The sequence below is a fragment of the Daucus carota genome, chromosome 3 (genome assembly GCF_001625215.2).
Source record: "Daucus carota subsp. sativus chromosome 3, DH1 v3.0, whole genome shotgun sequence".
NCBI lineage: Eukaryota > Viridiplantae > Streptophyta > Magnoliopsida > Apiales > Apiaceae > Daucus > Daucus carota.
The window spans coordinates 4,790,852-4,805,167 of NC_030383.2; the positions used below are offsets into that span (position 1 = coordinate 4,790,852).

General features: G+C 33.8%; 1 protein-coding gene across 2 annotated transcripts; it reads right to left on the reverse strand.

Annotated features, from left to right (window-relative positions):
• Positions 1–326: 326 nt before the first annotated feature.
• Positions 327–9,249, reverse strand: LOC108213236 (pleiotropic drug resistance protein 2). 2 transcript variants are annotated; one of them, XM_017385008.2, is made up of 19 exons: positions 8,757–9,249; positions 8,371–8,491; positions 7,528–7,616; positions 6,601–6,976; positions 6,416–6,506; positions 5,073–5,973; positions 4,819–4,979; positions 4,504–4,607; positions 4,195–4,360; positions 4,034–4,108; positions 3,411–3,559; positions 2,824–3,156; positions 2,396–2,686; positions 2,242–2,325; positions 1,996–2,129; positions 1,674–1,901; positions 1,227–1,398; positions 866–1,120; positions 327–771 (listed from the first exon to the last, which is right to left on the reverse strand). In XM_017385008.2, exons 1-19 carry the CDS (start codon positions 9,113–9,115, stop codon positions 502–504), a joined length of 4,359 nt encoding a protein of 1,452 aa, XP_017240497.1. In that variant the 5' UTR covers positions 9,116–9,249; the 3' UTR covers positions 327–501. The 2 variants fall into 2 exon arrangements, with proteins under 2 accessions (XP_017240497.1, XP_017240495.1); XM_017385006.2 differs by having other exon boundaries at positions 3,411–3,568.
• Between the last annotated feature and the right edge of the window lie 5,067 nt (positions 9,250–14,316).

Consider the following 14,316-nt stretch of genomic DNA (forward strand, 5'->3'; position numbering starts at 1 on the left):
CGGATATTAATTCCTCTTGAGGACCCCTTGTGTGACACACGTTTACTAAAACATTTATAGTTATCTTTATCATAGAGGCTGCACTACTTCGCAGGAGATTTTTTCTTTACTAGTTAAGTTAAAGTATCTGACCCATCGTTGTTGTAGAAAGCAGGAATCGTACATAATCGATGAAGTCATAGAACAAAGATTTATCGGAGATTAATTGAATTGATCGAGAATTAATCGGACAAAACGATGATTAATTGGAGATTTAATCGGTTCGACAAGCTACACAACCGAAATTAATCGTGATTAATCATCGACTTTTAGAATAGTAAACAACATCCAATTCTAACTGGATTCTACATTTCGAAAATCTAAAAAGAATAACATTATGTAAATGTTTCCCCTGTGCTTGTCATGAGCCTCTGAAATATTTTCTTGAACTTTGTCATAGACAGACAGCAAAAACTTGTTTCATCAGAATCTCTGAGGATCAGAGACTAGCAGGAAAGATGGTCATCTTCTTTGGTAGTTGAGGAACTTAATGCCATAAGCAAACACAAAAAGAAAGAGAAGAACCCAACCAATATGTGCTACAATGATCACCGGGATGAAATTATGGTCATATCCCAAGTTTTCTTTGAGATACGCCTTGAGTGTCACGTTAGTAGCTCCAGGCACCTCGAGAGCTGAGTCTTTATCGCCTATTTGAGATACCACGAGCCCGTAGATTGTCCAAGCTATAGGGGATGCCCAGTAGTACCATCTCCACCATATTGGAATTAGCTGCAAATGCAAAATCCTCATTCAATTATTTTTCGGGGGAAATATAATAAAATGCATTTAATAGGTTGTAGATGAAAGAAGTGAGTTGCAGTACCGGTCTAGGAATGAGGAAGCCGGAGAACAAGTTCCAGAAGGACAGGAAGAACGACATGACAATTGCAGCAATTTGCACGCCAGGAGTTAAGGCAACAACCATCATCCCGTACATGGTGAAGTAAAGAAAGCACATGAATATGAAGTAGTAGAACAGAAAGAAATTGGCTGCTTTCCACTCAAATCCCATCATTGAGTATAGAAGAAAAGAGTATATGCCTGTTTGAATCGCGACATAGACTGTTTCTATAGCCACCTGCAAACCAACGTTGTTTCTTGTAATTATTTATCTTTTATTTAGTTTGTCACTTTCTAAAGTTAAAATTAGCAGGTTGATTTGAATTCAAAAAAACATTTAATACCTGAGCAAAGGCATAAGGGAATTCGGAATACATCCCAGCTGCCCTTTCACGATAGAAAACAGTTCGTTCAATAGCAACCACAGCCTGCACCGCAGAGGCATTGGTGGCTCCAAGGAAAAGAACTGCTGCATACATGGCGCCCAAGAGATTCAGTAGATCTTGCTGTTTTTCTCTGTCAAATACAAAATTTGATTATAATGACATAGTAGCTGCTTCTCAACAACCTGCATCTAAGTAGATACACAAGCAAAATAAAACAAAATAATGCTTATTTTCACTTGTACAGAGTAAATTGCAACACATATTGCTAATTTGTTGAGCTTTATATAATTAATTGAAATTCAATGGTTAAATGAATGTGACATCCTTTTTATCTGGATTCAAGATAAGTAAATATGTATTTGCATCAGTAATTTGTACAACCAAGTAGCTAAATGAACGACTTACATCTTGTTACCCGTATCCCAGAAAATAACACCAAATGCAAGACCGATGAAAACTGTCAAGAACAAACGAATAGTATTATATTCTGGGCTCCTCCAGTAAGACCAATGCTGTTTCCAGAAACACGCTCTGCATTGGGTAATAAATGGTTGGGAGTACTTGGTTGGGAAAGATAGATCCTGTGAGCCAGGTGGCGGCTTGCTGAGTTCTTCAATAAGTTTCTGATTTGTACTGGAAAGAATATGGAGGAAAATAAAACCATTTTAAAAAACGCAAAAAATGTGGAGAACAGGTAATTTTTGTAAACTATACATGTTTTACTTACTGATATAGCGACGACTTTGCATAGATCTCAGCAAAATCAATGTCCAGTTGGGCCTCAACTGAATCAGCAGTTACTTCCAACATCCATGTAGCAGGATTGTACCCTTTCTGAATTTTAGGAACGCCAGAGACAGCCTATGAAAGTTTGCAGATGTTGCAATCCAGTTAAATTTTTTTAATATTGATAATACCCTTCCCTACAAAAAATATTAAAACAAAATAATCGCGAGGAGAGTTTATTTCTCACCTCAAGGTATTCTATTAGTGTCTGAGATTGGACACCTAGAGGCCCTGCATAAATGACTTGCCCTCCTTTTTTCATCAGAAGCAACTGCAACAGCAACAATGTTGAGTATATAGAAAGGTAAGGACCAAGTACAGAAATAAATTGTCCAACCAACCTCGTCAAAAGATTCAAATATATCTATGCCTGGTTGGTGAATTGTGCACACTACGGTTCTTCCTGTGTCCACAGTATTTCTCACAGTACGCATAACAATGGCGGCAGCTCTAGCATCAAGTCCTGAAGTGGGTTCATCCATGAAGATTATAGATGGATTAGCAACCAACTCAACAGCTATAGTTAGCCTCTTCCTTTGTTCTGTTGAAAGGCCACCTACACCTGGAAGCCCGACAATGGCATGTCTAATTGGATCAAGCTCAACCAAGTCCATTATTTCTTCAACGAATGCCTGAGATTGTCAAAATTTAAAGAAAATGGCCGGTGTAAGATATATCAACATATACGGAAAAAGTTTGATTTTATTGAACAATACAGCCTATTGATAAGAATTGTGGAATAAATTATATCACAACTTTCATTATAAACCTTTCTTATTTTTGTTGTCACATCCGAAGACAGACGGAGCCAAGCAGAATATAGAAGTGATTCATAAACAGTGACATTTGGTGAATGAATATCGTTTTGTTCACAGTAGCCACAAACTCGAGTAAATGTTTCTTGGTTCTTTGGGTAACCAGAGATGTAGATACTCCCTTCAATGTATCCTCCAGTTTTTCTCCCAGCTAGCACATCCATCAAGGTTGTCTTTCCTGCGCCACTAACACCTACTAATGCTGTCAGTACCCCGGGTCTAAAAGAACCGCTAATGTCTTGCAGCAGTTGGAGGCGTTCTTCTTTAACCCCTCGAGTCTTCATTTCCTACAGGAAGAATTGCTGTAATTTAATTACTAATGAATGGATAAAATAAGGACAAATATTTCTTTCAATATACTGAGATGTGCAAAGTCCATTAATGACGCATAAATATGATGACATATCTAAATTCCTTGTGGAATATTAAGATTTTCTGATTTATGGTTCTTATATAGAAAATCAAATCCACAGATGAACAGGAAGAAAAAAAAAATGAAATGAGATGTATGCAACTCTTTCGGAAAGAAAAAGGGTCTTACAGCAGGCATATCGACATAGTAGTTGACATGACTGAAAGCAAGCGAAAGTGGTTTGTAGGGCAAAATCATTCCTTTTTTTGAAGTTTTGTCCAAGATATATACTGTTGAGCTTTGACAACTTGAAGTGCTCATCAAGTCTGTGCTGGTACCTGTAATTACTTGAGAAAATAAACATGAGACATAATCTCAGTATCATGAAAATGCATGTAAACTCTAGAAGACATATCAATATTTCAAGCTCTCAGACTGGAAAACCATTAAATAAGAAAACTGTGAAAAGGAACATATTTGCAGAGTTCGATATCAAGCAACCTACCAGCCTACTGGAAATGACTTAATTGTCACGAACTAGGATTCTTCGTTGAGAGCATAAAGATAACCATATTTGGTCTAAGTATGAACAATCCAGTACTCTAACTTTCTATAGGACATGCATAAATGCCTGTATGTGCAATAAATCTTTAAAGCTTTTGGGGACATAAAGTACCCTGTCTCTCTTTATGAAACAACTATTGTTGTCTACAAACTATTCAACGATAATGAGCTTAACATGATCTAAAGAGATTATTTCAGTTCATAGATAAATAATTGATTGAAAATGCATAATAGGTAAAGCCCCAGACCTTCAGATTTCTTAGTTGAGGACATTTTCTTGCTATGTTCAACCTCGCCTACAGCTTTTGAATCACCCGAAAATGCTGAATCGTGGTAATGAGAAAGCTTGTTAGTTATTGGTTCCAACTGAAAGTGCAGCTAAATAAGTACAAGCAGTAAATTCTCTTACGGTTCAAGAAAGCAAGTGCTGCAATAAATAAAACATTAAAGAGAAGGGAAAATCCAAAAAGTGCTCCAACACAAATCCAAAACCAGTATTCTTCTGTGAAGAAACCTCTGGATCTAAGAAGTACTTTGCCTACAGTTGGCTCATCGATTCGGAGATCTATATTTGGCTGCATCATATTTAATGTGGAAGAAAATGAGTCTTTTTAGAAAAATTACTGTTATATAAATATATATAAATAAATGGTGTCCATATGAGAAAACAATTAAAGGGGGGAAAAAACCAAGGTTCCGGAGCCAAATCAGAACTTACGGAACTCCATCTTTTGTCAAGAAACTCATTCATTACAATGGCGTTCTGACCATACATCATTGGAGAAGCATAAATTCCCCATTTCATCCAAGGTTTAAGGTCATCTGCAGCCACATTAATGAAGCATAACTACTATACGCCTATTTAAATGGTAAAGAATGAAAATATAAAAAGAGCAAAATAAGAACATGGATTTAAATAGTTATCAGATACTCTGTGTCATATAAAACAGTGTTACTTAATGCGACATCTGCAATTTTCTTTAGCTGAAGAAAAGTGGAAGGCTTGTTAGTGAATAAAAATCATGCTACTTACTTTTAGAGATCACGAATCCTCCAAGAACAAAAACCAAAAGCAAGGTGAAGGAACCCAATGTGTTTGCAACAATTGGTGTTCTACCTACCACAGCAATGAACCGGAAGAGGGAGAGGGCCATCTGATGTATACCAAAGAAAGCCAAAAACTGCATGAAGAACCTGAAAATGATTTAACAGACTCTAAGTCATTAAAATAATGTATTTGTTTAATTTAAAGTTATATACTATTTGTATCATGTAAGCCTTTCATACCTGCTGGCACCAGGAGCAAATCCAATGGTGTAGTAGGTGAGAATTATCCATATTGCCGATTCCATAAGAGATACGGGGATCGTGAGGATTGAAATAGGTAAAGCAAAAGCCCATGATGGATAAAACAAGAAATCCCTTTGCTTAAAGAAGACAGGCAATCTCAAAACAGTCATTGCAAGCTCTGCCATCCCATTAAACATCACATTAATTAGACTGAAAAAAAGGGCTCCGAAAAATTTGCCACCATCTGCCAAAGTTCCTGATGGCATCTCTGTCCTAAAAAACACAGTCATGGCTATTAAACCCATAATTGTGATCTGTGTGATTTTGAATATGTGTATAAAAGAATTACGCTTCATCAACATCCACTCCCTTGCGAAGCAAGCCTTAAACAGTTCCATATTGGAGATCCCATATTTTTTCGTAGCCAATGCAGTCGGGTGGTTCTTGGACTTAATATAAGGCACACTAAGATCTGATGCAAGTTGTTCACCTATATGAAATTGATAGAATGCCTCGGCAAACTCAGAGCTTGATATATATCTGAAAGGTTGATCCTTTCTTAACCAATATTGCTCTTGATCTTTTCTAGAAGTCACTTCTTGGAGAAAATCTGCAACTCCTTTCCTCTCCGGGCACCTAAAGCCCATGAATTCAAAGAACTCAAGAACATTTTCACGTGGACCTTGATAAACAATTCGACCTTCTGAGAGCAATATGACATCATCAAAAAGATTGTAGGTCTCTGGGGCAGGTTGTAGAAGAGAAATAACCATGGTAACATCCATTATGTGAACCATCTGCCTTAAGAATTTGACAATCTGATATGTGGTAGAACTATCTAATCCTGTGGATATTTCATCCATACAAAAAGCTTTTGCTGGTCCAACCAGCATTTCTCCTGCAATACATATACTTATAATTAAAATATAACTTTATTCCCAAACATCAATATCCCCGATTTTATTGCAAAAAATCAACAAACCCTGCTTAAACTGATGGAAACATATTATACTATCATTAAACTCAACTTTAGACTTTGGATCACGATGTGCAAAAACTAGATAAGCACATAATCGCAGTAACTAAAAGTACTATTATATTGACCTGAACATCACATAACAGAATGTTCCAACTTTGGCGACAGTGGAAACAAAATGAAGAACAAATTTTTTTTAGGAGATACAGCACATTTCTTGCAACTTAGAGCACCATCAATCAGTAACATTAAAATGGGCATATAGTAGAGCTGCTTCATGCCTTCAAATTATCTAAACTACTCAACAGCAAGACATATATATTTTGTTCAAATATTTAGCTAAAAAGCACCTTAAAAGACATACCAGTGGTTGCACGTTTTTTTTGACCGCCGGAAATTCCCCTTCTCATGTCATCACCAACCATGATATCCGCACAAATATCTAAACCAAGCATCTAATTTTAAGCCATAAGATCGAAGAGTGATTATGCTTTCCAAAACTTATGTTAATTATATAAAACTGTCTGGTAGAAGAAACATGTAACAGACCTTTAGAACATAATCTGTGATTAAACTAGTCTTTTGCCCTGCGACTGCTGTGGCCTTCATAAATGTATCTATCTCAGGATCAGGTTTGATATTTGCCTCTCTTTCTCGCTTTGAGAGTTCTAAAAGCAGTTCATATCTTGTTCCAACACCCAAACACCGTCCTGAAAAATCCAGTGTCTCTCTTACCGTCATCTCACCATGATGTACATCAGTCTGACCTATATATGCACATGTCCTCTCTGGCACAAATTCATCTAGTTCATGGCCACAATAGGTAACTCTTCCTGATACACATAGCTCAGAGTCAAGCTTCCCTGCAAGTGCTAGCAACAGTGTTGTTTTACCAGCTCCAGGCGGGCCTAATAGCAAGGTCATCCTAATTTTAACGGATATTATTAGAAGAAAAAAACAAAAACTAACACAAGGGTGTTCATGAAGGATGCCAAGAGCTTGTGTTTATTATGTTGGCAACCAGATAGTCTCAAATAAGTTTCGACACTGTTTTCTTTTCTTCTTCTAGAGAAGTGCAACATGCAAGGTGCCCGGTAGCAAACATTAGCTCATTGTGTAAAGAAAATTACTCATCAATTACAGTAAATAAAACGTGAAAAAAACTATAACGATATATGAAAACATAATATGAGGCCTGGTGCAGTGTTGACTAGCAAGCTGAAGTCCATTTAATTACTCTCGTATATTTAAATGTTCAGTTTATCTTCTCCAAAGGTTGGCTAGCTAAGATGCCTAGCTAGACGGCCAGATTCCTGGCTTTCCATGCACAGACTAGAAAACACATACAAGCAACAATGCAAAAAACAAAACCTTTCCAGAACAATGCATAAGTTTAGTAAGTACTGATATTGTGACAATACGACTTATCACCAAGTCAAAACTTGTCCAAAGATCTTCACCAAAAACAAAATGTACCTCGAGGGCTTCACTTTGCCGCTAACATCTTGAAGAATGTCAATTTTTTGTTTCTTAGTTGCGGCAAGTCCAATCAGTCCAAGAACGCTCTGGTGTCAAGAGATATACAATAAATATTATTAATTATGAGTACAAGCAGAAAGTCAGAAACCAAAAAAATATCAATGCAGTAGCAGTTGCAAAAACTTAAACTTTTGTATTACCTCAGTAGTCATCCTCCACCACCCAATTAAATTTATAAAATTTGTAAAAAAAAAAGAGCTCAAAGAACCTAAGCAAACCCACCCAGTGCTGGTATGTATCCTAAACTACAAATCAATAAAAACACAGTGTCTACAAGGCTACAAATAAAAAGGAGAAGTGAAGAATTGGTAGCCACCCCCATTCCAGCCAGAATTCTACAGTTCTGGGTTTAGAAACCCTCAATCGGAAGGAGACACGGGAAAAGAAACTAAATCTACCTATAACCTATTTTCAAAGATCAATAGAATTTTTTTTCTTTCTTTTTCCCGATTTTTAAAGGCTAGCTGAGTTGTGGCCTAAACCTGCTTGATTCTGCAGTTCACCCCCTCCAACGAAAGTGATATATCATCTTAAATTCATTCATTACTGTAATTCACTCATAAACAGAACATGAGCAGGGAAGAGCCCGATGTAAGCAGATTTTTGCTAATATATGTGAAGTTGGAATATATTTTAAAAATTAAAAAAAAAAACGACAAAAAAATGAAGATCAAGCCCTGAAACTAAAATTAGTGTAATGCAAGGTTAATAACCTCTTTAAACAAACACTCAGAAAGAAAGAACAACAGTAACATAAATTTATTGTGTAATCCAGATCACCTCAATTGCATTCAAAGTAGAGTTGAGCAAAGTAGGAAGAGCTCTGCTTCCACTATGCACTTCTCCCTCCACCGATAGATGATCAAACTGCACTTCGATTTTCGGTATGTCTATCCCAACCCTAAGAACACACATGCAAACATATAAACTCAGTTCCTTTTTTTCCAATCACTCAAATTCAATCATAAACTCAAAATCATAATTGTTAGAATAATATATGATCCTTGTAAGCCCCTCCCTCCTCCTAAAACGTCAAGGTTTTGGGAGAATTAATCACTTAACATGGTATTTGGGCAAAAAAAAAATAAAAAAAAAATCACTTAACATGGTATCAGAGTTCAGGCTCACGGGAGAATTGGTCATTTAACAATAAATCAACATATTACCTGTCAATCCTATGCCTTAATCTCCTAAGAAACTTCTCATTATCCTCTTCCACAATTTTCAAGAAGCTATTCATCAACTGTTTTCTAGCACTATATCCAATACAAGTGACATCTATTTCTTTCGAAACAATTGTTCCATCATCAAGAACTTTCTTCATGACACCTTTCCTCAGTCTTTCGAACGTAGGAAGCCTCTCAATAGCTGCCCACCTCAGCTCTTCTTCGTCGTCCATCCGAAAACTACTCTGGCTGAAAACATCAGACTGAGGTTGCCACATTTCTCGGAAACTGTTCGACAATGTACTATGATGACTACTTGCTGATATCCCATGATCATCAAATGGTAGAGCTGCAGCCATTGAGGAAAAAAGTGTTGTCTGAAATGTGTCCTTGTAAGAGTAGTTATAAATTTAAGGCCATGAACATGACGGCATTAACAGAGCAACTGTGACTAATTGTGGTTCCAGTTTTACCCTTTAGGCCATACACATCATTTCACTATCAATTTCAACCGAATACCGAATATCATTATTTGGCCTGATATTTTGTCCAAATAAGAGCCTTTCATTTTTTATTATCTACCATCTCAAATAAATTTGTTGGATACTGTCCAAATCTATCAATTTTCCCTTTTTTGTTATCTTAAATTTTGTTGGACCAGCTGATAGTTACACTCCAAAGTCCAAACCCTCTCTGAGGCATAATACATTTATTTTTGTTATAATAATTTTTATCAAATTATAGGCAATTATTATTATCATAATCACTAAATCAAAAAATTCAATATTTTATATCAATTTAGCCTACCATTTTCTTAGAGATATTTTAACCACAGGGATGTCAGTCTCTGCCTATGATAAACATATTACTTTCAGCATATTTGATTTGTATTGATAACAGCATGTATTTAGAAAATAACTTCTTGACCTTATGAAATAAATTGAAAATTCTAAAAATTGATTTATACACTCTTCCTTCTGGAAATCCAAATTAATTTATAATATTGCTCAGATAACACTCATTTTTGATTGATTTATGAATGCCACGGATCTCATTTGTTCATATTAATTATATAAATTAAAGTCTTTTACTCTCTCATATCATATATTTCATGAATTTTCTTTTACCCGCTCTCGTATAAATATTCATGCTCGTAAAGCTATTTCATTGAAACTGTCAATTTGCAACCGCATCGAATATACCAAAAGCAGGATGGCCCGGTATTTTGTCCAACAGTTCATCACCTTTCATTTTTTTTCTCACTCCCGACAAAAGACCTTTTATTTTTCCAGACAAAAAACCTTTTATTTCTTTTATTCTAATATTATATTTTTGTAGAGTGAACAATAATAACTTCGGTCTTTCTAATGTGTGCCTAAGGGCACACAATAAACACTAAGTTTTATAAAAATTGTCTATTTTGATTGGTGGAGTTGATGTGAATGCAGGGGGGCCATCATCATTTATTGTTCATCCACCAATCAAAAAAGCTATTTTTATAGGAGTTTGAGACTATTGTGTGCCCTTGGGCACACCATAGAAAATCCCCTTTATAAATTATCCTAACACATCCGTACGAACAACTATTATGTGTGCGCTAAAGTTTTGTTATTATATCTGACTATCTGAGTAGTTAAGAAACAAACTTGTAATTATAATAAAAAAAAAAACAAACAAACTTGTACTACGTAATTAATTATAAACTTAAAAGAGTGATATTCAAATTTAAAATTAAAAAACATTAACTTTGAATAAGAAATTATACTCACGCATCAATAGAACCAAAATTTTCTTGTGTATTTATAAAGTATAGTAAATTAATCACATTAAAGTATAAAAATATGACATGATATTTGTGCAGAGACTGATGTCATCTCAAGTATTCACCTATACAGTAATTAACTAATTACTAAAATATCAAAAATTTTATTCGTTGATATTTGTTTAGACTTTTTGGTCTTCTAACTCTTTAAATTTAATAATAAAATAATATATCTAATATTTGATTTATCAAGATCTATATCCTTTAATAACATAGTAAATATGAAAAATATATAACTTTTTATAATTATAACAAGTTAAATCCTAGTTTATGTCTCTTTTAAATATTTCAAAAGGAATAAAATTTCATTTCCAATATTTATATAAGCTTATTATAATTACATATATATGTTATAAAATATTTTTTTATAATTTATTTTCAATTTTTTTTGTTTATGAAAGAAAATTTAAGAATTAAAATTATATTATTGAAATTAAATTTATTTTAAAATTCATAAAATTATATTTTACCAAAATTTCAAAATGCCTACAGTGACAATACACATTCATACTTAAATCATGGCTGAAGAATCATGTAAGCAATTAAAAGCATCATTGTATGGGGTGAGTGGTCTGGCCGTCTGGGTGTAAAACATGAGTACAATATACCATAATTGTTCATATTAGTGATTGCATTAAAGTAAGAATTAACATCATACCATACACATTCCAAAATCAGGTATTTTTTTAGGATTTCGTATTTTTACCCCGATTTAAAATACATACTCCCTCCGTCTCTTAATACTTTTCCTGTTTGCCTCCGACACGTTTGCCAACACACATGTTTAATCATTAATATCTTTGATTTCATATTAATATTAAATATAAAAATTTCACTGTATTATAATACTCATAAATACGAATTTAACAAGATCACTCATGACTATATTTGGTCCTATAAATTATGCGTAAATTAGCAATTTGTCTCATGTTATGAACAGTGCCAGCATCTCAAATGAGAAAAAGAATATAGAAACAGAGGGAGTACTAAATATATACAATTAGCACCGAATACACTGACCATACATAGACTTCATCATCAATCAATCACCCTGCTACCAATACACTGAATTATGTACCGTTATCACTTATCAAGTCAATCACTTGGTACAGATAGCAAGTCTGTTTCAATGCAGAATTGCTAAACTCGCTGGTGTTTCATTAAACTAAACAGTAAATTAAACTTTAAATTGACAGTTGACACAAAGCCGATAAAACAAACAGATAGATCGGACTTGATTGACAAGTCCGCGTGAATGACATTAAATTGGACGTGACACATTTCTTACTCCCTCCGTTTTTTAATACTTTTCTTGTTTGTCTTTGACAAGTTTGCCAATACACACTTTTGATTGTTAATATTTTTAGTTTCATATTAATATTAAATATAAAAACTTCACCTCATTAAAGTACTCATGAATACGTATCCAATAAGATTACTCACGATTATAGTTAGTCTTACGGATTTAAGATAAATTAGTAATTTATCTCATGTTATGAACAGTCCCGACATGACAAATAGAAAAAAGAAAAAAAAACAGAGTAGTATTTGATAAACAAGTTTTCAGATTCAAGGAAATTTGCCCAGTGAGGAAATACACGAATTTGATACGGCTTGAACTCATCATTCATTCACGATGACCTTTTTATATATATATATATATATATATATATATATATATATATATATATATATATATATATATATATGGGGCTGTTATACAGCCACCGTTGGATAGCGAACCATCAGATCCTGATCGTTGGATGAGAAGGACTCCCCGCAATGAAACATTGCGGGTACTAAGGTACCCGCAATGAAACATTGCGGGAATGTAAGTACCCGCAATGAAACATTGTGGGTAGTTAAGTACCCGCAAAGTTTCATTGCGGGAACTACGAAGCAATTCAACTCCCCGGACTATCCTTCCACCACTTTAGTTTAATAAATTTTTATTTTCATTTTCAATTTTAAATTAATTCTTTTCATTTTAAATATATAGTTATCTTCATTAATTCAATATATATATTAAAATTTAAAATTTTAAGATTATTATTCATAATAATTGTATCACTATAATGTATAAAAATATTAAATTATTATATCACAAATATTTTAAAATATTAATTGTTTATAATCTTAAAATATTTAATAATTAAACCCCGCAATGAAATATTGCGGGTGGTGAAAAACCGGGTAAAACCCGATTTCTCCTTTCATTTCAATTGCAAGTTAGGTCACCGGTTCCCATTTGCACTGCAGAAGATCTCACAGGAGATTGAGGTGTGAATTGAAAGCCTCTCAAGGTACCAGTAGCAAGGTACAAGGTTCGAATCTTTATTTGGTTGTTTTGGAGTAAAAAAAATAAACCCCGCAATGAATCATTGCAGGTATCTTTTAAAAAAAAACCACCCCGCAATGAATCAATGCGGGGTCTATTTTAGAAAAAACATACCCACAATGACTCATGACGGGTATCTTTTTCAATAAAAACTATCCACCTCATCCAACCACCTTGTTAATCAAATTTAACACCCCGCAATGAATCATTGCGGGGATGAAAATTATGTAAACTATCCCCACAATGAAACATTGCGGGGATGAAAATATTACTTGTTTTGTTTAAAATATTTTAAAAAGTTCAATAAATTGTAAGAATTTATACTTTAGCTAAAAAATATTAATATATGTGTTCTTACTAATATTATACTAATTTAAGTTACATTTATTAATAATTTAGATATTTTTCTTTGATTTGTTTTTGTTTGAGTATTATTGATTTGCATTTGTTCGAATATATATTCAGAACACTACTTTTACATACGAGAACTGGAAAAAGTTAATAATTTGTCAAAAAAACTCTTCTTATATGTTCTTAATAATATTCGACCAATTTAAGTGATGTTAATTCATAATTTCGATATTCATCTTTGATTTTAATATTTTCGAGTATATTTGAAAACACTACCAGTACAAAAGAGAATTGGAAAAAATGAATAATTTGTAATAAAATAATTCAACTTTAGCTGCAAAAAGTAAATCAACCTTAAAGGAGCATGTGAACTATGTAGTTCAAACATATGTTCGATATATTTAAGAAACAAGCAGTAGTGTTCAAATAAGTAAAATTATTCGTATAGCAAAAAGACATAAAATATTTAATAAGATAAAAATATATAGAAATTAGATAGAAAATTATTCATATATTGTACTAAGAAAAATTAAAATTTTCTCATTACTTCTAATATTAACAATATTTTTAATATAATTTAAAATGTTAAATAAACTCTACAAGGCATATGATATGTGAAAGGAGGGGTAAAAGGGTCCAAGGAAAAAAAGGAGACTCCCAGCAATGAAACATTGCGGGGACTTGTATCCCAGCAATGATTCATTGCGGGGACAAGTATACCCGCAATGTTTCATTGCGGGGTTGCAATGTTTCATTGCGGGGAGTCTCTTTTTCAACCGTAGGATCACAGCAACGAGTGGTCATGATTTGGTGGCTGGAAACCGGTCTTTATCCACCGGTGGCTGTGGACCTGTTCCCTATATATATATCCACCGGTGGCTGTGGACCTGTTCCCTATATATATATATATATATATATATATATATATATACTATAATATAATGAGCCAACATAGATTTAATTTGTAGTCGTACAAAATTTTGTTTGGTCATCTCTTTTATAACTACAAGTCGGTCACATGTAGACTTCTCTCACTCTTACAATATTAA

What these genes read in the sequence shown, in the direction of transcription:
- LOC108213236 (XM_017385006.2), bottom strand. Translation starts at nt 9,115, where the DNA reads ATGGCTGCAGCTCTACCATTTGATGATCATGGGATATCAGCAAGTAGT. An exon ending in TTAAGGCATAGGATTGACAG is followed by an intron (nt 8,492 to 8,756) that starts GTAATATGTTGA and finishes GTGTGTTCTTAG; the next exon opens with GGTTGGGATAGACATACCGA. An exon ending in TGGGATACGGGTAACAAGAT is followed by an intron (nt 1,399 to 1,673) that starts GTAAGTCGTTCA and finishes TGTATTTGACAG; the next exon opens with AGAAAAACAGCAAGATCTAC.